Source organism: Pogoniulus pusillus, chromosome 18 (assembly GCF_015220805.1).
Source record: "Pogoniulus pusillus isolate bPogPus1 chromosome 18, bPogPus1.pri, whole genome shotgun sequence".
In the NCBI taxonomy this organism is placed as follows: Eukaryota; Metazoa; Chordata; class Aves; order Piciformes; family Lybiidae; genus Pogoniulus; species Pogoniulus pusillus.
In genome coordinates this window covers 10341128-10368718 of record NC_087281.1, presented here as the reverse complement: position 1 = coordinate 10368718, position 27591 = coordinate 10341128, and the positions used below count along the sequence as shown (strand labels likewise).

At 41.7% G+C, this 27591-nt stretch overlaps 1 protein-coding gene across 3 annotated transcripts in view; it reads left to right on the top strand.

Moving 5' to 3' along the window:
• PRKCE (protein kinase C epsilon) overlaps positions 1 to 27591 on the top strand; it is a 308568-nt gene that overhangs the window by 177770 nt on the left and 103207 nt on the right. For all 3 annotated transcript variants that reach the window (XM_064158377.1, XM_064158380.1, XM_064158379.1), the window contains exons 3-6: positions 21863 to 22022; positions 23330 to 23364; positions 24752 to 24837; positions 26927 to 27059. In XM_064158377.1, the coding sequence (XP_064014447.1) occupies positions 21863 to 22022; positions 23330 to 23364; positions 24752 to 24837; positions 26927 to 27059 (414 nt within the window). The remainder of the gene's footprint in view (positions 1 to 21862; positions 22023 to 23329; positions 23365 to 24751; positions 24838 to 26926; positions 27060 to 27591) is intronic.

Below are 27591 nucleotides of genomic sequence, written 5' to 3'. Positions count from 1 at the left end.
TGGATGTGGCACCATTCACCACCACTCTCTGGGCCTGGCCCTTCAACCAGTTCTTGACCCATATCAGAGTGAATCTGTCCAAGCCATGAGCTGCCAGCTTGGCCAGGAGCTTGTTGTGGCAGACAGTGTCAAAGGGTTTGCTGAAGTCCAGGTAGAGGCATGAGAAAACCCATTCTTCTTAGAGCACTTCAAGGCAATTCTCTAGATCCCTGTGGAAAAGGCACCTCTTTGTACATAGATATATATATATATATGCTAGTTTTTATGCATGAAGTTTCTGAGATAGTGAGAGGGGTTTTTTTTTTGAGTGTTAACTTTTTTTTAGAGTAAATGGATAGAAAGGAAAGTACTTTTGTTATTGACAATGATCCTAAACTCAAACTGGCCTTGAAGCTGAAGTCATTGACTGATGTGAGCTGCATTGCTCACAGTGTGTCCTACAAGGAGGAAAAGGAGTGTTCCCAGATGTATTCTCTTTCATAAGCCTAGGTTCACTTTAATTTCTTCCTCTTCATTTACATCATATTTCCCCCAGAGTTTCTTTCTGCAGAGTGAGAGGAATAAAACTCTCTGATTCCATTTTGGTCTTCTTTGGTTTTATTTTTCTATGTTCCCACAGTAAGTCACCTCATCATCCAAGATCCCACTCTTCCCACTTCCCAGCTGCTTCCATCAGTAAGTTCTTAAACATTCATGATTGAATATTACATCAATTTTAGACAATGATGAAAACCAAAAACGATCTCAATCAACACATCTGTTGCCTCTGGAAAGACTGTTTGCCAAATCTTTTCCTCTGTGAGTATCCTTTTCATTAGAGATTTAATCTGCCACAGGTCAGGAAAAATGGCTCAGGTCCCATTAGATTACTCCAAGCAGTTGAGGCTTAAGCTTGTGTCTGAAGTGCTGACTCAGCTGGAAATGAGGTGTCCAGCCTTTCATAAGACAGAAGCACTGTTCGTTTTCTCTGAGTACATCTGTCTTACCAAAGGTTGGGGGATTTGGACTAAGTAAATATGTGAAGATATCAAGATACCAAGAAGATATCAAGAGTTAGGAACAAGTAAGTTTTCATAGCTTGTTATTTCAAGCATAGAGAAGGTTGTTTTTTGCCCATGTGTATCTTATACAGTACGACAAAGCCTGGCCGCCTGTGATGGGTTGACCTTGGCTGGATGCCAGGTGCCTACTTAGAGTGCTCTACCACTGTCACTCCTTTACAGCACAGGGGAGGGGAAAATATGACAGAAGGCTCATGGGTCAGGATAAGAACGTGGATACTCAGCAGTTACTGTCACAGGCAAAACAATTTCTCCTTGGGGAAATCAGTTTTATTTGTTGCCAATCCAATCGGAGCGTGGTAATGAGAAATAAAACCAAATCTTCAAAACACCTTCTTGCTTCTTCCTCCCTCCTTCCTAGGCTGAACTTAGCTCCCAAATTTGCTGTCTCCTGTGCAGGAAATCAGGGAATGGGAGTTGCAGTCAGTTCATTATGCGTTCTTCTACTGCACCTTCTTTCTCACACTCTTCCCCTGCTCCAGTGTGGAGTCCCTCCCATGGTAGACAGTCCTCCCCTAACTGCAACATGATTTCTTCCCACATGGTGCAGTTCTTCATGAACTGCTCCAGCATGAATGCATTCCATAGGGTGTAGTCCCTCAAGAACAGACTGCTCCAATGAGGATCATCCATGGTATGACCACTGTTGGTGATGGGCTCAGACTTGGACAGTCACATGTCCATCTCAGAACTGGCTGTCTTTGACTCTATCAGGCATAGAGGAAGCTTCTTACCAGCTTCTCACAGAAGCTCTGTAGCCTCCCTGCTGCTAAAAGCTTGCTATGCAAACTGTATCTGATTTGAAGTCATGTCTCCAGTGTACAGAAACAAGACGTTTTTTTCATGCTGAAATTAGAGATGTGTTCTCTCCTTAGACTGTTTTGTGATTTGCAGCCTTTAAATGCTTTCATGTCACATATTGTCAAGTTTTCCTCACAACCTGAGAGCTGGATAGGAGTTGCTTTGCTTGACAAGAGCCAGGGTTTTCATGTAATTCTATATTTCAGCTAGCACACTATGCAAAACCTCAAATACTGCAGACCTTACCTGGGAGTCATAAGAAGCAGGAGAGAGATCCTTTTACTGTACTTGTGTGTGAAGACCTGCAAAAGGGAAAATCAGCAGTACATTTTAAAGTAGCCATCTAATATTACATCAGAGCACACAGCAGAGCTTGCAGCAAATGCCTAGTACACCCAAAATCCTTCTACAAAAGTAGGATGGGTTGGCAGTGTGGTCTCTCACCTTATTACTCTCTTTTTTATTGTTATATATAATTTTAACAGGAAAATAATCTGTATATTGAAATCCAAAAGCAGGTAAGAAGTGTAAAATTTCCCTTACTTAATACAAGTGAAGAATACTTCTGCTAATGACAGATCACGAGGGTGGTCATTCTCCCATCCCTGTCTTGTGTCAGTCATTCCCAATAAATACCTATATAACACATCCACTCTACTGATGATGTGCAAAGTCACCAACTGCAGTTACCTCTTGATGCTGTGCCCGTCAGCCTGGCAGGGAGAAAGAAGATGACATTTAGCACATTTCCATTTTTTCCAGGCAGTAGATGTTTAGAAATAAGATCTAGCAGGGCAGGTAAGTAATGCTTTTAAATATTGGAAGAAAGTCTATGGCACAGTGAATGTGCTCTTTTACACAGCCCCATCCAGAAATGCTTTGCTACATTGGGATTTTGAAATAGTATGCTGGGAATAAATCATAAGAGTACTTCAGGATTTACATAATCTATCAATTACTGTTCTCTGAATGGGAATTAGTAATATATTTAATGTTGAAATGCACAGACAGCAGAGTTGCTTTAATAGTTCTGCTTGTGAGTCAGAGACATTCTTAATTAAGCTTTTGTTGTGTGCATGGCAGGGAGTGGGGTATTGGAATAAGAAAAATTCCTCCCACTGTTTCAAGAAAGACAATGGGAAGAGGGAATGAGTTCTTCTGCTGATTTTTGTCTCTCACAAGTGATAACAAGAACTGCCCACTGAGGAAATGGGCAAGAGGAGAATGTAGGTAGAAGGTGACAGGATTGTCATAATATAGCCCTGAGTAAAAAATACAAACCAAAAAGAGCAGTGGCGTGTTGGAGCACTGGTGAAAGTATGTCATGGGTCATATGTTGGGCCACATAGGGAACAGTAGTGGCAGGTGTTCCTTTTGGTGGCAGCTGCCTTGGAGAATAGTTCTAGTATAGCACTAGTACCACTCATTCATTTCATCAGTAGAGTTGTGAGACATGCAAAATCCAAAGGCTGATTACCTATAGACTTCTGCATCCCCCGAGAACCACAAAATGGATTTGTACAGTTCAGATGAGGACTCACACTTCTACCTGCTAAGTGCCCTTCAGGCTCCACTGCAGAGCAAAGGTACAGGATGTGGTTTAGTGTGAGGAATCAATTTAATGGAAGTGGTGAAACAAAAGGAGAAACGTGATTGAAATGGCTTTCTGTCAGGCTGCCTGACTGCCACCCTTGAGATGGCTGTCAAGGTTTCCTTGGTGCAAACACAGAGCCTCAAGTTGCTATGGTGTATCTATCTCAAGACACGTTTAAGTGATGTTCTGATCCTAAGTTGCTCCTGCTGACAGGTCCAAAGTTGTACCAGATCTGTCTTCCTGGGTAGATGAAGAGCTGGCACAGAGCTCAGACACCGGAATCAAACAGATTCTTGTTTGTAACATGCATGAAGATACCATGGTGCATACCCAAACCCAAAAAGTCATAAAGAATATGTTGTGAGAGCAAGAAATAATTCCACAGAGGCTAGGTACTGTTTCTATGGACAACCCTAAGCATGAACTGCTTTCAGAAAGCAGAGCCTGTTGAACTTGTTTTGAAATAACAATAATTTACTTTCTTGTTTCACTACTGAAAGGTTTATTTCCCAACACTTAGTAATTTGAGGTCTTAATATTATTGTTTGCCTAAGCAGATGTCTGTCAAAATAGTTACAGAGAGAAAGCTTGTGTAAGGTATCCTGAAACTAGTTGGCAAACAGTGTCTATGAGGACACTTGTCTCACTTGTTATTTCTAATAACATGTCCTTCTGTTTGGGGTTAAATCCTTGTCTGCTTATCAGAATCACCACAGCCTCATCAGTGGGTCTGTCTACATAAAGATACAGATACTTTGTGTCTTACTGATTTAAGAGTATTGGAAGGGAATATAATTTCCAACTTTGTACAATGTCTGTTTTAATTTGGTGAAAAATTTCATTGCCATGATCTGAAAACAGAAGAAAAGAAGTCTGCAAATAAAATATTCATTACAGTCATTATTCCTGCCCTTGAAACTCCTTCTGACCTTCCCAAGCATATTTATTTGTTTTTAGCATTGAAGACTCAATACTGTTTGATTTATACTAAAATCAATCAGACTAATGGGAAAGATTTGTCTTGCTTGGGATAAAGGAGCTGTTATGCAATCTTTTCTGGTTTTCTTAGTTATTACATAGGCACCATGTGAGGTTCTTTTGAGTCACAAATGCTTCTGCAGTGGCCTCCCTCTGTCCCATGGGGGACACAAGTGAATGTTTAGTAGTTTATTGAGAAACAAATTAAGAAAAAACAAAAATCAAAAGCATTCTCTAAAATAAACTCCCTGATGTCTGTGTTCTTCTCATGTCTGCAATGGTGCCATCTTTCCCAATTGTAGGTAAGAAGATTTCACTGCCACTGTGAGGCACTCTGAAGCTCAAATATATACAGCATGTATCACAGACTTGAGCTTTGGGAGGGATATAAACGTTACAAAACTATGTTTGACCTGTGGAGGTTAGGCACCATAGCTTCTTAATGGGGTTGCACGGGACTGTAACACCTACTATGGAGATTTTAGCACAAGTGAGCTGCTTTTTTTGCATGCATTTCTAGGCTTGGATGGAAACAACTTGTCTCCATCAGGAGGGGAATCTGGAAGTGGAATTAACAAGACAACTCTGAGATGGGTAGCTTAAAAGCAGAAAGTGGTTTTCAGTCCAGTTTTCACCTTTGGATGTCACAGCTTTGCTGCTGCTAGCATATGACTGGGATATCCACAGGAACTTGTTTAGTTCAAAGCAGCTCCTGTCTGTGATCTGGGAATTATGCAAAAATTTTCCCATCATCTTTTGTGTGACAGCTTGCTATGTCTCAGGCCATGCCCAGCCCCTGGTCTTTACCGTGGTACACAACAGGAGAACACTTGCCTTGCTACAGAGGTGTCAGGAGCTTCTGTGCTGGCAAAACCTTGCATTCACTCACCCAGCACAACTTACTGCAAAAGCATTTATGCTGGCCAGTAGCAAAACAATGTGCTTGTCAGAACAGGGAAACAAGATACACTAGTGTGTTGTAAAATCTCCCTGGCAGGAGGTTCTCAAGAACTGTCAGAAGAGTGGATCCTGAGGATGCCCGAATTACACGAGACCCTTTTCACTGCAGAAGGCTGCGCTTGTGCATCTCCTGGGTGCCTGCCACTTAAGCTTCTCTTATTCTGTGGCAAAAGAGCAAAGCTGAGGTTGAAGAAATGTTTAGGAAATAACTCATCTGAAAGACCAGAAACCCCAGTCATTCAAGGAGCCAGTTCATCATGCTCTACTATTAGAAAATACTGCTGAACTTCTCTAGCACAAACACGTGCTTGAAATACTGTCATTTGGGATCTGTCTGCTTTAATAGTTACCGCTGGGAAAGGGGCTTTGACCTGCAATTTTCACAATGCTTGTTTTCCTTCTTAGCATCACAACACTGTGTCCTTGCCAGGAAACAACAAAGACCAGAAGCTCAGGCGTTGACCCTGCAGAGAGGTCAGCCGACCCTGCAGATATTGCCCCAGTCTACAGCTTTTGTGCATACATGTGTGCACCGCTTGGAAACTTCATCTGTTACAGCTGCCTTGGCTGTGTTGTCTTGTTGCTTTTTCTTCCTTTACTCGAAGCCAACAAAAGAGCTGTCAATATGAATGTGTGTCACCAGAGTACTGATCACCACTGCCACCACCACAAGTGGGTGGGCATGCTCTGAGGAGCACAGTGCAATCACTTTGCAGGGCGTGTGTGTAGAATTATTGCAATAAGGGTAAGAAAATCCAGTAAAGATAGCTCTTGAGTTGATCATAGTCATATCATTCAGCCTGGAGAAGAGAAGGCTTCAAGGAGACCTTCTAGTAGCCATCCTGTATCCAAAGGGGGCCTAGAAGAGGGCTGGGGAGGGACTATTTACAAGGTCTTGTAATGACAGGACTAGAGGTAATGGGTTTAAACTTGAAGAGGGGAAATTTAAACTAGATGTTAGGAAGAAGCTCTTTACAGTCAGGGTGGTGAGACAATGGCACAGATTGCCCAGGGAGGTTGTGTTTGCTTCTTCCCTGGAGGTGTTGAAGGCTAGATTGGATGAAACTTTCAGCAGCCTGTTGTAGTGGGCAGTGTCCCTGCCTATGGCAGAGGGTTGGAACTGGATGATCTTTGAGCTCTCTTCAAACCTAAACCATTCTGTGATTCTGTAATAATCTTATCATAATAAGATTGTTTTCTAACATATATGCAGTTTCTTAGTTTAAGAGACCTTTGATTTTTGTGAGCTTTAGTAAGTAATCAATGTACTAAGAGATATGGCACCTTGTTAGGCTGTCAGGACTTAACAGTATCAATACCAGGAAAATACCACTACTTACTAGTGCTGTATCAACATGGATTGACTGTCACTGACAAACCGAATTCCTTTTTTCCTGTAAGTTTGTCAAGTTATGGCACAAAAACTGTTGTACATTTTTACAAATTATTATTTGACATGTTTATAAATAATGTGCAGGGTGAGTGCAGAAGGAGAAGGAGATAGATCTGAATCTTATGATTTTATTAATCCATAGGATCGTAAAATCAGTCAGAGTTGGAAGGCACCACAAGGATCATCCAGTTCCAACACCTCTGCCATGGGCAGGGACACCCTAGCCTAGATCAGGCTGGCCAGAGCCTCATCCAGCCTGGTCTTAAACACCTCCAGGCATGGGACCTCAACCACCTCCCTGGGCAACCCATTCCAGCCTCTCACCACTCTCATGCTCAACAACTTCCTCCTCATATCCATTCTGAACCTACCCATCTCCAGCTTCACTCCATTCCCCCCAGTCCTGTCACTGCCTGATAACCTAAAAAGTCCCTCCCCAGCTTTTTTATAGGCCCCCTTCAGATACTGAAAGGCCACAAGAAGGCCACCTCAGAGCCTCCTCTTCTGCAGACTGAACAGCCCCAACTCTTTCAGTCTGTCCTCATAGGAGAGCTGCTCCAGCCTTCTGATCAACCCAGTGGCCCTTCTCCGGACAACTCCAGCATATCCACATCCTTCTTGTAATGGGGGCTCCAGAACTGGATGCAGTACTCCAGGTGAAGTCTCACCAGTGCTGAGGTGAGGGGGAGAATCACCTCCCTCGACCTGCTGGCCACACTTCTCCTGATGCAGCCCAGGATCTGGTTGGCCCTCTGGGCTGCAAGTGCACACTGCTGACTCAGGAGGCTGGAGCCAGGCTCTGCTGGTGATGCCCTATGACAGGACAAGGGGCAATGGGTGGAAGCTGAGGTATAGGAAGTTTCATTTAAACATGAGGAGGATTTTTTTTTCCCTGTGAGTGTGACAGAGCACTGGAACAGGCTGCCCAGGGGAGTTGTGGAGTCTTCCTCTCTGGAGATATTCAAAACCTGCCTGGACTTGTTCCTGTGTGATCTGGTCTAGGTGATTCTGCTTTGGCAGGGAGGTTGGTCTGGATGAGCTTTGGAGGTCCCTTCCAGTCCCTGACATCCTGTGATTCTATGATTCTATGACTAGTTAGGGCTAGAGCAAACCCGTTATGTTCTGTTAAATACGATTTTTCTCCTGAATAATAGCTCTATTATTTACCATATGTAGACTGCTTTTTCACCACTCTAATTTCAGTTGCAGATTTACTGACATAAGAGCATTGTGTTTAGAATGAGGCCATTTGTTCCTCCCAGACAGTAACACTGGAAGACCAAAATAACTTCATTAGTATTGATCTTTTTGATTTATTTTTGGTCCTGCTGTCTGCAACATCTCCTTTCCAAGTGAAAAAGCTCTGAATTCTGTCATGTGGGGAAAAAAAAGTCTTGAAAGTCAAAATTCTATTTTAAAAACTTTGAGATGTGAAATTGCCTTCTCAAGAAACCTGTCATATGCCAGTAACTTCCATGTGGTAATTCTAGCAGTATAACATCTTTTCTCAAACAAAATGTGATGTGAAAGTTTTAGTTACAAGTTCTTTGTTTCAGGAATACCGTATCAGTGAATGCTACCTATAAAGAAATGGTGAGGAAGCATGAGGAATCAGTCTCTCTTTTACATACTTTGTGGGTCTGACAGATGTTTGCAGGAATCGCTGCATTCACCTTTCACGATGAAGTGAGTACCTTTGTCATCTCTGTGAGCCTCCAGGCATCTGAAAATGGATGTAGCACCCTCGGTGTGATGGTTTAGGTGTTCCCTGCCCCCCTCCCTCCACCTTTGGAAATCACCCAGACTAGACAAAGCCAGCTCTGGAAATTGAATGAAGCTTATATTTACAGCTAGCACAATATACAAGCAGATATTTACAGTATATACAGTTATAGACAGAAATAGACAAGGGAAAAGGGAATACAGAAACACAACAGCCCTCTCAGAAACCTGAGTCCCCAGGAGGGGCTCCCAACTGCCCCTTCACCTTCCCCCTGCCCCTCTCAACCTTACACCAGTCCCAAGGAAGAATGGAGGTTCTGCCAGGGGGTTAGGAAGCAAAGTGGATTAGCCAGAGAGACGGAGGGTGAGGTTAGAGAGGTGCAGCTCAGAGCTCACCAGCTGCAGAAGTGGTTATCTATGTTTTTATTTCTTGTTCTTACACATCTCCACAAGCCTATGAGTGAAGTAGGCATCACCATTGTTTTCCTTCCACAGCCTGTAATCTAGTTCTTCTCACCAAACATTCTAGCTAGCTTCAAGCTAGCACCCTAGGTTTATATCCATCCCCTGCCAGCTGTCCATTTGACAGTTCCTGTAAGATTGGAAGCTATTGCTGAAATATTAGATTCATTCAAACATTGTGTATGATCATCCAAAGGTGACCATGTGTAATTGTGTGTTCCTATTACCTTAAGTTTCTGTAAGTTGTCACAATTTGGTGGGCACTGTGCAGATGGAGAGCAGAAGCTGTTAAGGGATCATCTTGAAGACTTTCTGAAGGAAAGTTTCAAAGTCATTTGAATGAGAGTTTTGTTTAAGCATGTACGGAACTAATGCTCCTGGTTTCTTTAGGTACAAGTCTCCATGCCCCTGGTTTTGAGCACAGTCCAAATTACTGCTAGCCAGCAAGGTTAGAATATTTCTGAAAACTCAATCAGATTTTGCCATGTACTGAAATTGCAATCAGGCCTTCAATATCCATAAAACTCTTCAATATGTTGTGGACTTCATGTTCTCCTTTACTAAGTGAATTACTGCTGGCCCTTCAGCTGTAAGCGAGCTAATGAATGTATTCATGATCATAATTGTATAGAAATTGATTGAATCATGTGTAAATAATTATTTGGATAGATTTGTAAGTTTGTTTTTGGTTTGGTTTGGTTTTAAAAGCCCTGAAACAAAAATGTGTGCCTGTCACAACCCAAATCACTTTCATCTGTTTGCATGTCAAGGGAAGTCTTTGAGTAGATACAGGTACTTAGACTAGAATTTAAGCATTTAAAGATAAGCACATTTTGGAAGGTGTATAAATTTGAATCTGAACCCATGCTACAAAGCCATCCACCCTATTTGGACTTCATATACTTTAAAATGGAATTTATTCTTCAGTGCATTCAGCAAATAGGTCATTGACAGACATGACTTGATAAGAGGCGGTACTACTCTGTCACCATCAGAAGCAAGTCCAGGTAACTCCTTAGGCAATGAGGTCTCAACTCCTGTGTAAAGACTTCAAGTACAGAATAAATACATAATACATTCCCTATGCCCCTTCTTAATGCTTCCAGAGTTCAGCCAAGCAAGAGATCAAACACCTTCTTTATTAAAAGAGAAATTTCTAGTACCAGGATGAAGTAAAGGCTCCATATCTAGATAATTGCCCAACTACCTGAAGGGAGGTTGTAGCCAGGTGGGGGTTGGTCTCTTCTCCCAGGCAACCAGCAACAGAACAAGGGGACAGAGTCTCAGCTTGTGCCAGGGGAGGTCTAGGCTGGATGTTAGGAGGAAGTTGTTGGCAGAGAGAGTGATTGCCATTGGAATGGGCTGCCCAGGGAGGTGGTGGAGTTGCTGTCCCTGGAGGTGTTCGAGAAAAACCTGGCTGAGGCACTTAGTGCCATGGTCTAGTTGAGTGGCTAGGGCTGGGTGCTAGGTTGGACTGGATGATCTTGGAGGTCTCTTCCAACCTATAATTCTGTACATAACTGTATATACTGTAAATATCTGCTTCTATATTGTGCTATCTGTAAATATAAGATTCATTTGTATTTCCAGAGCCAGATGAGTCTAGTCTGGGTGATTTCTAAAGTGAAGGGGGGTGGGAAACACCCAAACCATCACAATATACTTCTACTGTAAAGACCCAAAGAGTTGGAGACTAATCTTTGAGACCTAATTTTGATGCATAATGATTTGCATATGCTTCTACTATAGAGACCCAAAGAGTTGGAGACTAATGTTTGAGACCTATTTTTGATGCATATCGTTTTGCATATGCTTCTACTGTAGAGACCCAAAGAGTTGGAGACTAATGTCTGAGACCTAATTTTGATGCATAATGATTTGCATATGCTTCTACTGTAGAGACCCAAAGAGTTGGAGACTAATCTTTGAGACCTAATTTTGATGCATAATGATTTGCATATGCTTCTACTGTAGAGACCCAAAGAGTTGGAGACTAATCTTTGAGACCTAATTTTGATGCGTATTGATTTGGTCTCCCTCCATCCTTAAACCTGAGGAGTCCTGGACAGTGTGCCTTCCCCTTCTCACTTTCCAGGCAAATTGCCTACCTCTTCTGCCTCAAGTCCTTCCTCCATTTATATGTTATGTAGCCCTATAACAAAAGCTTTATTTCAGTACTTACACACTAGTTAGAGTGGTCAGGTTTAAATATGATAGGAACCCTTTAAATCTTCAGCAATGAAACATCAGTACAATCATTGTTCCTTTGCACTTCTTCTTCACTTAGACTCTCTTGTAATTATTAAGGGTTGACGTTAAGCCAGCTGTTTCTTCTAGATGCTGTTTGTAGTTATGGGTGACAGCAACATGAAGACACCCAAGAAATGCCTAGGGTGAAACACCCTCTGTGCCAAAAGTGCCGTGGCAATGTCAGTGTTGCACGTGTCTACCTGGCAGCCACACTGGTTGCTGAGGGCGTTGCCATTGTACATGGTGCACTGTTTGACTTGGATGGGGCAGCAGCAGTAGCCTTTTAACTAGAATATGAGGTTTTAATTTTCTTTTCTTCCCCAAATAGTGTCACTATTTGATGCCAGTCTCCCCTAGACTAAGGCGAGTGCCTTTTTCAGTAGTCAGCATTCTGAGCAGTACTAAAGGCTGAAAAGCCTGTCTCTGTGTGTAATCTCTCTTTTTCTGGCATATTTTTCCATTTTTTCATTATTTTTTTGCTTGTTTCTTAGCAGAATTCTGAAAATACAACATAGAGGCTAAGAAATGGAAATGGCACATTTTGCTGTGCAGCACAGTTCCGTCTGTTGCAGTTAGTGCAACACACAACCTCTCATTTATGCTACAACCAGTTTAGTATGAAACAAGAACTGATATGGTCAGGCTTTTGTTGTATGATGTCTCATTTCTTTCCTCCAATCTTCTCTCCATTGACGATGGCTGAGCATTATATGTCACTTTCTTATCTTTTAGGGTTTGGCTTAAAATTCATGCTTAACAGACACTACACAATTAGCAGTGTTAAATATAGTTCCAGGCAGCTCATTTAGATAAACATTTTGCAAGTATTCCTGAATTTTGTGCCTTTTTCCATGCCAAATTCTTCTTTTCTAACACTTCTGTAAGAGCTTGGATTTAAGCCTGCAAGTCTTTTCAGTCTTTGAACTTGCAGGCAATATGTCTGTGTGTATGAGTCTATAAAAGCAATTATATGGTGTAGTGTTCCGAGTAACTCAGTGTTACTCTTGGCTGCACCAAAAAGAAGTAGTGACCTGTGTGTAGCTGGGGACAGAATTCATTCTGAATTTGCAGGTTCTCAAGTGCTAACATAGAAAACCCAAAAGTAATGTGCTGCATTGGCACTTTCTCCATGAACACTTGGAAATCATCATGAGCCTTTCTTATTGCTTCTGTTGAAAATGAAAGTTAAATAAATGCATTTAAAAAATAGAGGATAAACTGAATAATATAAGTGGTTGAATGACTCAAAGTCAAAGCAGAGAGCAGAATGTATGTCATATAAAGAAACTGCTTTTATTGAGGAAATGATTACTCTTTAGTAGAACTACTGGGAGTATATTTGAGCTTGCTCATAGGCTGACTATGACAAATCCACTTCATTTTCATTTGAACTCCTGATAAAAATAGAAGTGCCACAAACACTGTGTGGTGTCCTAATGTTTTTTTTTTAACTATTACATAATCTATATTAAAATATCTGTATTGTATAAAACATAAATTTCTCTATATTATAAAGGTATATAAATATATCTATATATCATAAATAAATCTATATTATGTATATATATAATATATCTTTATATTTAAAACAAAAATATCTATATTGTATATCTACAATAGATAAATATATCTATATTATATAGATAAACATAATCTATATAGCATAAATATATCTCTATATTATATATAATATGTCTTTGTATCTAAAACATAAAAATATCTATATTGTATGTCTACAATAGATAAATATATCTATATTATATGGATGAATACAATCTATATATCATACATATATAAAAATTATATATATATATAAATATATCTTTGTATCTAAAAAATACCTATACTGTATATCTACAATAGATAAATATATCTATATTACATAGATAAATATAATCTATATATAGCTAGGGAGGGGCCTGGAGCATAGTGCTATGAGGAGAGGCCAAGGGAGCTGGGGGTGTGCAGCCTGCAGAAGAGGAGGCTCAGGGCAGACCTCATTGCTGTCTACAACTACCTGAAGGGAGGCTGTAGCCAGGTGAGGTTGATCTCTTCTGCCAGGCAACCAGCAACAGAACGAAGGGACATAGTCTCAAGTTGTGCCAGGGGAGGCAGAGACAGGATGTTAGGAGGAAGTTGTTGGCAGAGAGAGTGTTTGGCATTGGAATGGGCTGCCCAGGGAGGTGGTGGAGGCACTGTCCCTGGAGGTGTTCAAGCAAAGCCTGGATGAGACACTTAGTGCCATGTTCTAGTTGACTGGCTAGGGCTGGGTGCTCGGTTGGACTGGATGATCTTGGAGGTTTCTTCCAACCTGCTTGATTCTATGATTCTATGACTTGTCAGAACAAGTCCAGCCATTATCTACCTCTACCAGGTCTGATGCTAAATGTCTTCAGACAATTAAGTGACTATCTCTAATATGTCTGTTCAATGTGAGATAAATGGATTTTATTTAAACATAAGGCTGTTATTAGTGCCACTAGAAATGACTGGCTCATAAATGGTCACAACCCTGCACATGAGCCAGCACAGAGGTGATCATCCATTTCGGAGTCACCTGGGAAATGTGCCTGTGGTCTGCAGCTGCAGCATGAATCATGCAAGATAGGACAGTGTTTCGCTTGAGGACTGTGGAAAATCATTGCTGAAATGTTTTTGTTGGGTAGCAGTGAACAAGCTAGTTGAATTTAATGTAAACTGAGTATACAGCTCAGGGGTGAATTAATTTCTCTTGTGTCTTGTTAAGCTTTGATGAAAGCCCAGCATCTGGTTATCCAATGCCCAGGCATGCAGTCTAATGCCAGATGCTACTCTAACCCCCCCCCAGACAAGTAATGCTGCCAACTGACAAGGTGGAGGCATAGCCACTGCTGGGGAGTCCCTGCTCTGGAACATGCAGTTCATCTGTGCAGTATGACACTACTGTGGGATGTGGTACACAAATCTGGCCAAATGCCAAGCATGTGATGAACTGACAGGAGAGACAGTTTGGGGGGAAGTGGCTAATTGACCTTCAGCATTATCCAAGACAGACCAAGGAAACTGCATTTCTCCAAGCTGTTTGAGTACCCATTTCACACACAGAGATGGTTTGTGTGGAGGCAGCCCTGATGAGTGAGGATGCAGAGAAAGCAGAATTGCTGAATGCCTTCTTTGCTTTAGTCTGAGACTGAACTCCCCTATGTACTCCAGACTCTGGATGAAGGAGAGGAAGCCTGGACGAGGGAATGCTCCCCACTGATCAGTGAAGACTGGGTTAGGGATCAGTTACACAAATTGAACATTTACAGGTTCGTGGGCTCTGAACTACCTGAAGGGGCATTGTAACTACCTGAAGGGGCATTGTAGCCAGGTGGGGGTTGGCCTCTTCTCCCAGGTAACCAGCAATAAAACAAGGGGACACAGTCTCAAGTTGTGCCAGGGTAGGTATAGGCTGGATGTTAGGAAGAAGTTCTTCACAGAGAGAGTGATTTCCCATTGGAATGGGCTGCCCAGGGAGGTGGTGGAGGCACTGTCCCTGGGGGTCTTCAAGAGAAGACTGGATGAGGCACTCAGTGCCATGGTCTAGTTGACTGGCTAGGGCTGGGTGATGGGTTGGACTCGATGATCTTAGAGGTCTCTTCCAACCTGGTTGATTCTACGATTCTATGATTCTATGATTAGATGCACCCAAGAGTGCTGAGAGAACTGCCTGATGTTGTCACTCTGCCACTCTACATCATCTTTGCAAAACCATGGCAAACAAGGGAGGTGCCTGAGGCTCTGGCCAGCCTGATCTAGAAGAGGGTGTCCCTGCCCATGGCAGGGGGTTGCAGCTAGATGATCCTTGTGGTCCCTTCCAACCCTGACTGATTCTATGATTCTGTGATTGGAGAGAGCCTATGGCACTCCAGTCTTCAAAAAGCGCAAGAAAGAGGTTCCAGGAAATTACAGACCAGTCAGACTCACCTCCATCCCTGGAAAATGATGGATCAGCAGCTTCTGGAGGGCTTTTCTAGGCACCTGAAAGAGAAGAAGGTTATCAGGAGTAGTCAGCATGGATTTACCAAGGGGAAGTCATGTTTAACTAACCTGATAGCATTCTATGATGCCATAACTGAATGGGTAGAGTCAGGGAGAGCAGTGGATGTAGTCTACCTTGAGCTTAGCAAGGCTTTTGACACTGTCTTCCATGACATGCTAGTGTGCAAGCTCAGGAAGCATGGCATAGAAGAGTAGACAGTGAGGTAGGTTAGGTTACACAATAGAGTGCAAAGAGTGGTGGTCAATAGTGCCAAGTCCACCTGGAGAGCTGTAACTAGTAGAGTCCCCCAGGTATCAGTGCTGGGTCTGGCACTGTTCAGTATCTTCATCAGTGACATTGGTGAGGGGAGGGAGAGATAGACAGACAGATGGTCTGCTTAGCACATTTGGTGATGATACCAAACTGGGAGGCTTGGCTGGCATGCCTGAAGGCTGCATGGCCATCCAGTGAGACTTGGACAGACTGAGAGCTGGGCATAGAGGAACCAAATGAGGTTCAATAAGGACAAGTGCAAGGTCCTGCACCTATGCAGGAACAACAGACTGCACCAGTACAGGTTAGGAAGTGATCTGCTGGTGTACAGCCCTGTGAAAAAGGACCTGGGAGTGCTGGTGGATAATGGGATCGTGGGATGCATTGAGAAAAGTGTGTCCAGCATATTGAGGGAGGTTCTCCTCCTCCTCTGCTCTGCCCTGTTGAGACGTCACCTGGAATACTGTGTTCAGTTTTGGGCTCTCCATTTCAAGAGCGACATGGAGTCTGCCAGAGGTCTATGAGGATGATTAGGGGATTGGAACACTGCTTGGCCTGGGGCTTTTTCATCTGGAGAAGAGAAGGCTGAGAGGGGATTTAGTAAATGTTTATAAATATCTGAGGGATGGGGGTTAGGTGGGGGCGGACAGGCTCTGCTCACTGCTCCCTGGGATAGGACAAGGAGCAATGGGTGTTAGCTGCAGCACAGGAGGGTCTGCCTCAACACAAGGGGAACTTCTTTCTTGTAAGGGTCCCAGAGCACTGGCACAGGCTCCCCAGGGAGGTTGTGGAGTCTCCTCTGGAGCCTTTCAAGGCCCATCTGGATGTGTTCCTGTGTGACCTGAGCTAGATTTGAGTCTCCTCTGGAGCCTTTCAAGGCCCATCTGGATGTGTTCCTGTGTGACCTGAGCTAGATTTGAGTCTCTCTGGAGCCTTCCAGGGCCCGTCTGGATGTGTTCCTGTGTGACCTGAGTTAGATTTGAGTCTCGTCTGGAGCCTTCCAGGGCCCATCTGGATGTGTTCCTGTGTGACCTGAGCTAGATTTGAGTCTCCTCTGGAGCCTTCCAGGGCCCATCTGGATGTGTTCCTGTGTGACCTGAGCTAGATTGTATTGTCCTGCTGTGGCAGGGGAGCTGGACTGGATGATCTCTTTGGGTCTCTTGCAACCCCTGGCATCCTGTGATCCTGTGAAATGATATCAATAATTGAGGCTTGCCATTTAATCTGATAATTTCAGATATGTTGCACTTATCTTTTCACATCAATGGATTTCTGAAAATGGCACTGCCTCGTTTCAGCTGTAAGTATTGTGAGTAAAAAAATCTATTTCGTAGAGATATTCAATATAGAACTGAAACTAATACAGTCAGATTACTTTTAAGAATGCACTGATTAAACAAACAAAACCCAAAGCAAAACAAAAGGTTAAAATAGTTTCGTGATCCTGTGTTTACCCAAAACAAGAAGAGGATTTTTCTCTGCCCTGTAAAAGTACAGGTGCTTTATCTGTGAAGAACTACACTTAAGGTGAAGACATTATCATGTCAAGTGAAATGTATGCTGTCAGAACATCTTCATTTCATATAAGCAGATAAGTTTTTGGCAACCATTTCCAGGAGAACGAGATTTGAACTTTCCCACATTTAGGCTACCTCCTTAAGAAAATTCTGCAATCTGGATGATAACTAAAAGAACAACTCTGTTGTGGTAGGCCTGATAGGCCCAAATAGGCTTATACCTGTCCTGCTTTGCCCAGGCATGTTTTCCTGCTCCACCTGAGAGGCAAGCGCGGGACACAGACACAAAACCTGGAGCCACTGAGTCTGGCCTGCCCAGGGTCCTGTGGTGTAAGGCACACACACTTAGCTTGTGCCTGCCTAGTGCAAGGCTGTGCTTTGCCCAAATTAGGGAAAAGTGAGCCTGTGGCTTAGCCTAATATGGTCTGGTTTGGTTAACTGCCATCCTGATTGGCTATTCTGTGTCCAAAGGACAATTAATCTTGGCTCACATTGGTAAAAGGAGATATGCAGGTGAACAACCTGCTTTTGCTTCCCTGCTTTGCTCCCCTGCTCTGTGCCTGCTCTCTCTGCTGTGCCCAGCCCTGCTGCTATTGCACACTGCCTTACTGCTGCCTGCTAAACTCCACTGCCACCAGTTACCAGGAGCAGACCCTGGATGCCTGCAGGCTATCGGCCTGTGTGGCCAGCGTGACATGGTGCTGAGACTGCACCACATCTGCCTCTGCACCTGAAGGTCCTGCCTAGAATCCCTGGACACATACACAGATCGTCCAGAAGAAGCCAGCAGACAAGGTCAGAGATTGTCTGCATCCTGTCCCCAGCAGCTGGGAAGATTCAAGCCTCAACGTCCAACAAGACAGAGTCCCTGAAAGCATTTGGGCACTGTCTGGACTGTGGCTAGCCCCCTTGAGGGTAGTTATAATAATCTGTGAGTAAATGCTCAATGCCTCTTTGTAATTCTCTACTGCCTGCTGCCATAGAGCAGAAAGAGCTTGAGCCCAGCTACTGGGCAAGTGGCGTATTGACCGCAAGTGGCATTTGACTGCAGGAACCTTTTCTTCCAGTTCAGTTAATGTTTCTATATTTTGCTGGTTATATTAGCTGTAGATATTATCCATAGGATTTTTCCATGACTGTGTAAGAACCAAAATATTATTAAAATTAGTGGTGGGGAGTGGCAGAGTTCTGAATAGCAGCAGTAATAAACAATATTCATTTTGGAAAATACCATCTCACATCATTTAATTTCCCCTCCCCAACAAGCTCTGTGTTATTATAGAATGATTTCCTGTAGTAACAACTTTTGAAAGATTTCCAGCACCTTTGCAAAGTCAATAAAACACTCAGAAGATGGAAATAGGAGTGTTTGGTAGGATTTCCAAATATTTGTTACATATTCTCTGTGAAAGAGAGAAAGCTCCTCTCCAGAAAGCTTCTCTCCAGAAGCTGTGGTGTTTATTAGACATCGATCTTTTACTTAATGCATAAAACTAAACAGCATTAACTAGTTGTTACTTCTTATCTCTTGCAGGCAGACCTAATGCCATTGCTTTTTGATTGTTCTTTGGCATAAATAAAGGGCATAGTTTTGTGTGTAAGTCAGTGTTTATTTACCGGGAGCTCTGTTAGAGTAGAAAAGTGATGCCATTGTGGCCATCCCACAGATGTGTCTTCTTAGGATGATAACCCACTCTGAGTATGAAGTTTTTGTCAGCTGTTCATGTGTAAGGAGCTTAGGTGTTTTAGTGCATAACGGAGTTCACTAGGGTCATGGGTTTTAGCCCTTGATGTTGGATATAGTTACACTAAATGTAGTGATTTTATAGAATTGTCTGACTGTGGTACAGCTTATTGGAAATAGAAATAGTGGAACATAAGCCATGGACAGGCGAGAGTGCATGAGCTCAGTGCTGAATAGAGATAAAGTGGAAGGTTGGAATGACCTTAGAGAATGGCATAACAAATATAAACAAATGTAAGGCTGGAGCCTGTGGTTTTCACCTATCTCTGCTGACTTGGATTGCTTAGACACAATATATGTGTTGTTGAGAGAATATGAAGAATGCCAATGCCAATTAGTGTGTAATACTAACGTAGTCCTAACGCAAATGTGTGTAACCAATTAGAGTCTGATGTGATTCATAACCCTGTTATGTAACCTTCTGATGGAAAGTATATAAGCTCATGCTTGGGGTGCAGTAAACAGGATTGGAACTTGTTTATGTTAAGCCTTCTCCCTGTCTCTTCTGATAACCCACGGTATTGAGGCCTGTGGCACCTTGATGTGCAGCAAAAGAAGTAGATCTTGATCTGTGGGACTGTGTTCTGGGTTTTTGTAGGGTATCCATCCGTTGGCTTAACACCATTTTGTAGGAATTCCCAAATCAGTACATTTTAGTTTAACAACCTTCAAAACTGGGATTTATTTCAGTGTTTGTACAATGATTAGAGACTGTTAAAATTTATTTGTGTTATTGGTAAATACTTAACTGCTTGGAGAAATCATTCATGTACAGAAAAGCTTGCAACAGATGAAAATCCCTATGTTTAGACCATTATAAAAGATTCAGGATAGCTTATATTCAGAAAACAAGAGTTAAATACTTTTCTAAGTAGCGAGTTGACAGCATTGCACCCCAGAGTAACAATTTGAGCACCAGTATGGTTCTATCCTTGTTCTCCAATTAACCTTTATTGCAGTGATACAGAGACTTACATGCCAGCTTGGAAGAGGCATGCATAGCTAGCTTAGTTAAGATTGGTACATGTGGAAGGTACAGACAGGCTTAAGGTTATGTGTGAGGTGCAGATAGGTTAAACTTATATAAACAACTTGTAGAGTCAGCCTCCTGCAGCCAGCAGACCCTGCCTCCTGCAGCTGTGTGGGGGGGGTTTGCTTCACCATTTTAGTTCCTGTCTCCGGGGTGGGCTCAAGGACACTCTGCAGCAAGGGTTGCTCATGGTTATCAATTCCTGTCCTCTGTTAGCAAGAAATCCATCCACAGCAAGTACATAGACTCATTTGACAATGGAAGACAATGTGGTTTCCTCCAAATCTGATACTCTCTTTTGCAGAGATGACAGTGGCTCAAGGAATCACAGAACCACAGGATGTCAGGGGTTGGAAGGGACCTCAAAAGATTGTCCAGTCCAATTCCCCTACTAGAGCAGGATCACCTAGACTCAATCACACAGGAACACCTTCAGGCAGGTTTTGAATATCTCCAGAGAAGGAGACTCCACAGCTCCCCTGGGCACTCTGTTCCAGTGCTCTGTCACCCTCACAGGGAAAAAATTTCCTCCTCATGTTTAAACAAAACTTCCTATGCCTCAGCTTCCACCCATTGCCCCTTGTGCTGCCATTGCACATCACCAAGCAGAGCCTGTCTCCTGCCTCCTGGCACTCACCCTGCACATATTTATAAACACTGATGAGGTCACCTCTCAGTCTCCTCCAAGCAGCACAGGCCCAGCTCCCTCAGGCTCTCCTTCTAAGAGATGTTGCATTCCCTTCATCATCTTTGTGGCTCTGCACTGGACTCTCTAAAGCAGTTCTATGTCCTTCTTAAACTGAGGGGCCCAGTACTCCAGGAATGGCCTCGCCAGGACAGAGCAGAGGGGCAGGAGAACGTCTCTTGACCTATTAGCCACAGCCCTCCTAATACACCCCAGACTGCATGTGAAGTCTGTTGTTTATTGACAACTGTGTACTGTTCTGCATTCCTGATTAACTCTCAGCTTTTGCTTAATTCATACTGTGGTGGTGTTAGTGATACTTTTCAAAACAAAGCCTTGATAAAAAAGACCCAGTGCACTCTGGAGGACTTTTTACAAAGATACCCCTTCTGAGATACATCAACTTAATTTACTTAATTAAACCTTGCATAACAGTGAACAAGAATTGATTAAGAGGAACAGCTGTCTTCCCTTGATCATTTTACTGAAAGTTTGTCAGTATCAAGGTGGATCATAGGAGCCTAAAGCTCAGGAATTCTATGAAGCAGTCAGTTCTGGATGAAATTTTTTTGTTCTGCTCAATGTTTTTTTCACTTAGGTTTCTTGCATGTGTGTGAGCCCTCTCTGAGTGTATGATGAGATGGAGGTGTTGGGATTTTTTGGTCTTTTTGCCACTTGAATATCAAATGAGATGAAAGTCCATGCTGTTTGGAGAAAATAATGGTCTGATTACTGTTAAAGAGGTTGTCAGTGTGATTGACATTGATGAAGTACTGAAGACTTACTCCCAGCTTAGCAATAATCTACAGATGAAGGTTTGCGCAATCACAGAATGGGAGGGCTTGAAAGGGACCTCTGGAAATCACCTTGTCCAGTGTCCCTGCTGACACAGGTTCATCTAGATCATGATGTGCAGGAACACATCCAGGCATGTTTTAAAAGTCTCCAGAGAAAGAGACTCCACAACTTCACTGGGCAGCCTGGTCCAATGCTCTGTCACACTCAAAATAAAGTTCAAGTAACATTTCTGGTGTTCTAGTTTGTACCCTTTGCCTCTCACCCTATCACTGGGCACCACTGAAAAGAGCCCAGCTCCATCCTCATTATATCCACATTTCTTTATATGGATGTATAGGAGCCCATCTCAGTCTTCTCTTTCCAGAATAAAGAGCCACCAGGTCAGAAGTTCTTGCACTAGTCACTGAAAACCCATGCCCTTACTTGATGCTGAAGAAGGGAAAAATAACCCACAGTTCGGGAAAGTTATTTTTCACAGCTAAGTAGAAAGGATTATTTCCTTTTGGAGATTATCTACTTATGTACTGCATTTAAGTTTTCCCATATTTGTGTCTGGTACAGCCACTGCTTACTGTTTTTTCTGTCTTTCAGCACCCAAAGACAATGAAGAACGTGTGTTCCGGGAGCGCATGCGGCCCAGGAAGCGGCAGGGTGCTGTGCGGCGCAGAGTGCATCAGGTTAATGGGCACAAGTTTATGGCCACTTACCTTAGACAACCAACATATTGCTCGCACTGCAGAGATTTTATATGGTATGAAGCCAATTTGCTTTCTTTGCAACTTCGAATTGAGGAGTTAACATGCCCTTCTGTTCTGATGAAGTATAAATGGCCTATTGCAGTAGTTATTTTCCTCTTCATTTCAATGTTAAGCTATCATCAGTTTGGCAGACAATAATACAAGACTGTTACGTTCCCATCACAAATGTTAGAATTTGTTTCTTTTGTGGTTTGTTCTGCTCCCTAGTACACATTATGAACTCTAGGTAGACAGTCAATTTAGTGTTCTGGAGGTACCTAAGTGTAAATTCAGACCTAAATTAGACCATTTTGCCAAGATGACTAAATTCTTTGTTAGGTGCTTAAGTATTGCCATCTTCCTCCTAGGAAATGCCAAGCACCTATACATCCAACTGAACTTAATGCCAAGCTCCTATATTTCCAGTGGAACTTAATGGACTAAATTCTTTGTGAGCTGCTTAAGTATTGCCATTTTCCTCCTAGGAAATGCCAAGCACCTATACATCCAACTGAACTTAATGCCAAGCTCCTATATATCCAGTGGAACTTAATGGACTAAATTCTTTGTGAGGTGCTTAAGTATTGCCATCTTCCTCCTAGGAAATGCCAAGCACCTATACATCCAACTGAACTTAATGGAATATGGGGATATTAGACTTAGAATGATCAGGATTTCAAGTGCTCAGTGTAGAGGGTCTTTATTATTGCAATGTATGCCTAGAACTACCATTCAGAAATTATTCACCTTACTTCTGAGTACTTGAAATTTTCAGGTAGGGAACAATGTTAGAGATATTCCATTTGCAGTTATTTTTCAGCAACTCTATTGGTCTTTTCCAAAGTTATGTAAAGATTCTTATTTGCGCCTTAATACACCTAAGGTCTGCCATGATGCATGTTAAGAGTCTGTAGTGAACCAGCCTTTCTTAATGTGAGTTGTACACAAACTATGTTTCTCTAAGAAATGCCTGCAGGCTATGCTAAGGTGATTTCAAGCAACAATATTGGCAAATTCTATCTTCTGTCTATTTAGAGACCTGTTTGATTATTTTACCAGCTTGTGGCTTCCCTATCTTTGTGCCCTTCAGCTTTGCCTATTTAACTGTAGTAAATATGCCTTTCCTTTGTACTCCTTGGCCTGTTATTCTTCCTGTTATTTCTTAGCAGCTGAAATATAATTCCTGCTTTGAACTGATACCCGGTGAGACATAGAGTTATGAGATTATTGATTTCTTTAAATTTGTGCATGCCTAGTAAAGAGAGGAAAAATGTTTTTCATTTTTATAAATACATCTTCTAAAACACTATTTTATTTTCAGGGGTGTAATAGGAAAACAGGGATATCAATGTCAAGGTAAGAGAAAACCCACAGGAGGACAGTTTGAATGTATGTATTACAATATGTCTGATATTTTCCTCAGGTGTTGTGTATCAATAAGAATTTAGCACAATGTGGTCAGAATAAGCTTCTCTCAACAAAGATAGAATCTTTACAGCAAGTCACAGTAACATTTTTTGTATGTTCCCACATACAAAGTGGGAACATCATTAACATCACTTAACAGCAGATCCTGTCTTTCTTGTGATGCACATTCAACTGAGGGGGGCATGTCTACAGATGCTGATTTAATGTATCACATCTTGCATTTTAAGTTTGTGAACTCTTTATTCTGCTTAGGATTCTTTGTTTTAAAATGCAAAGTAATTACTAAGACTGTAATTAAATGATCATAGAGGTCATTGTTAGAAAAGGCTGTAGCAAAGACTACAGAAGTGCTTCATTTTTAACTCAATTTCTTAAACTCCAGATTTTTTATGCAGTCATCATTTGGTGTGGTGTTTCTCTACTAAATTTTCATCTGACAAGTAGAAATAATCAAGCTCACAATGATTTCTTCAGGTACAAAAGCCTTGATGAAATCTCATTGTAAATAAATTAATGCAAATAATGGATCTGTACACTATAAGAATTACTGAGGTGCCTTGAGTTTGGGTTTTTTGGTTTTGGGTTGGGTTTGTTGGGGTTTTTGGGGGGGGGTCATGCGTTGGTGGGGTTTTTTTATTATTGTTATTATTTGGGTTGGATTTTTTGTTTGATTTTTTTTTGGTGCTTTGGTTTGGTTTGGTTTGGTTGGTTGCTTTGTGGGTTTTTTTTCTGTCTTACAACAGTGACCAATACGAGAAGAAAATGAAAGTAATTATTTTACTCTGCAGGTTTTTAATTCACTGAATGATCTTGAATCCTGCAGGATAATAGACCTTTGTAATCTGTTTGTGAAAGTTACTCATTGATTAAGTAATCAGTATGAATATTGGCAAAGCATATTTTGCCTCCTGAAACCTTTTACTGCTATCAGCTCATGATAATATGTTACAGGAAGAATGTCCAACTTATGTCTCTTTTCCACTGGAAGATTTTCGGACAGGAACTGTACTTGCCATTGTATCTTCTATAATGTGCATATCATGGACTTCATCAGATAAATCAAATATGTAAAATCAGAGAAAAAATGTGGTTAATATTTCAAAAGATAATTTGTAGATTAACGTACTGAGATATGCTTTAATTCTCTTTCAATTCTTCTCATGAAATCCATTATCTGCTCCCTATGTTTGCCAGCCTTGCTTCATCGAGGATTCACCAACTCAGTTGCAGCCTTTAAAGTCCCAGCATTTGTAGTCTTCTGAGATGAGTCTTCTGCTTCATGAAAACTCATTCTTTTCTCTGTTTTTGTTTATAGTTTGCACTTGTGTAGTCCACAAGAGATGCCATGAACTTATAATAACGAAATGTGCTGGCTTAAAAAAACAGGAAACTCATGATGAGGTAAATGTTTATAAAATACATTCCTTAGTTAAATTATGTCTTTAATCTGCTAAAGTATTGTCATCCCTTCTGTTTAGTCAATAAATGTTGGCAATTTTTGGGTGTTCTTCTGGTTGTAAAGTAATAGTAGTGTTTACATCGGAATGACAGATTGCCACAAGTTTCATTTACGTGGGAATTGTTGTTCAGCAATTTAATTAGTGAACTTTTTATATCATCTAAATGCTTACAGTCTCAACAAGGCCTTTCCAGTCCTTTTTCTTTTCTAACAGCCTCCATTTCTGAGTTAATACCAGTTTTCTAGTTTTATTTCAAAAAGAGGCAGGCTGGGACCCTTTATCCCTTAACTGCATTTTGCATGGCTGAGTCATTAGCAGCTGACAGGATAAGCAGTATGCTTGGATATCTTGCATCAACCTCAAAGACCGCCCAAAGTCTCACCTCAACAAAGATTGCATCAAAAATGTAGAACATTGGTGTTCTACATCTGTGTGTTGAAAAATGCCTGTGGATATTGTATAAGACAGCAGTGATAACGCAAGGTACTGCATAACTAACAGATTTTACAACATAGAGAGTACCTCTAGCAAGCTTTTGTATATTAATGGAATTAACACAATATGTGCTTTGTGTTATCATGCATGTAAATAAATGAAGACATCACCTGAAGATGAAATTAGATGCCTTCAGCACTGTACTGGCAGGGAAGTAAATACATATATCTGCCAACAGAGTGTTCAGCTCTGGATCAGAAGAGAGGACAAAGCAACCCTTTCCCTTGGGTTAAGAGAGTCTCACAGCTGAGAAGGACATTTTAGGCTTGGTTAGGAAATTAGCATTGATTTCCATGGACAGGCATGCAACAGGGAGTGATATGATTGCTGTAGTATTCAAGACTCCTCAACTTTGGGGTGTTCTTTATGACTGGCTTGATAGGGGACAACTGGGGAGAAGGCTGGCATTTATAGCTTTTTACTTAGTTGTAACTTTCAACTGTGACCTTTACCTTATACACAATTTGTTTTGTTTGTCTTCTAGCAGAAAAGCAAATTAATGTTCACTGTCCCTTTCTGTTTTGTGCAATAACAAGGGCTATCTTTCATGATAGAACAAGGTGAGGTAGCCCGTGGGTGATCCCAGTTCCTTGGCCACACAGGCAAAGTACACTTCTTATATACATTTGTTTAAAAATCTGAATTTATATTCTCAAAAAAGACTATCTTTAAATTACAACCAGAGTTGTACATAATGATTTTAAACCACTTTTTAAACTGTGATACAAATTTGATTGAGATTCTTCCTGTGCAATTCACTACCATTTTTGATACTGGAGGCATTCTTTAATGTCTGGTTCCCAAAACCCATCTACATCCAAAACTTGATCATGTGCATAGGATTGTGATAAAGGATTGTGTTTGGCTAGTTCTGCTTTTGCATAGTACTCACAGGAAGATACAAAATCTTGTGTAGATTTATATTTCCAGGCTCCAGACTGGTGGTGATTTGTATGCTTTACTTATATAATGGTCTCATTGTTTAGAAGGGGTACTAGGTCATTGGAGGGAAGCCAGTGGCAATAGAAAAGGAAAACATTGACATAAATCCTCTGCTATACAGAGACCACTATAAAAACATATTGAATACAGTAAGTAATCATACCATGGAATCCATGAAGATGGTTTATCATTGATAGGAAAAAGTAAAGGGGCTGTGATGTTTTTCTCTTTCTTAGTCCTGTATTAGTTTGGCATCTTGCTCCTGAAACAATTAGAAGTGACTTCCTTGCCTTCCACAGTCAGATATCTTTCCTGATAGCTATGAGTTTGTTGTTTCCCAGTGTACTAGGAAGTAGACTTTAGTCTTTATCTCTTGGACAGCAGCAGTCCTTCCACCCTGTTTCTCCAAACAGTGAGAAGAACTGTAGTATGTCTAATGCAGTGTATGTAATGCAATGATCATTATCTAAGCACTGATCTGTTTCATCTCATTTGAATTTTGCATGATCTCAAAACATAGCAGGGCCTTGGCATGATGTGCTGATTAGAAGGACATTAATTAGAATGAAATATGTTGTGCTCTCCTCTTTCAGCAAGTGGGATCCCAGCGTTTCAGTGTCAACATGCCTCATAAGTTCAGCATTCACAATTACAAAGTGCCCACCTTCTGTGACCACTGTGGTTCATTGCTCTGGGGTCTTTTGAGACAAGGTTTACAATGCAAAGGTAAGGATTGCCATTTCAGAGCTTTTCTTGTTCTTTGCAAGTGACTGGAATACTTGGGAAGAGTTGAAGTAAATTCTGTTTTTCCTAGCTGCAGTGATTCTGGGTGTCAACTGCCCCCTCTCCTCCCCCCAGAAGATTCACCCAGACTGAACTCAGTTGGCTGGAAGTTAAAGAATGAAGCTTTATAGTCACAGCTTAGCACAATTTACAAGCAGATATATATACAATATATTACAAGTATTTACAACTATATACAGCTAGTTACAAGTTAAAAGTAATACAGAAATACAAGACCTGTCTCAGCAGTCAGAGCACCCAGGAGGGGCTCCCAACCACCCCCTCACCTTCTGCCTACTCCTCTCAACTGTACTCCAGTCCCAAGGAAGAATGGAGGTTCTGCCAGGGGGTTAGGAAGCAAAGTGGATTAGCCAGAGGAATGGAAGGTGAGGTTAGAGAGATGCAGCTTAGAGCTCCCCAGCAGCAGAAGTGCCTTTATGTTTTGATTTTTGTTTTTATACATCTCAGCAAGCCT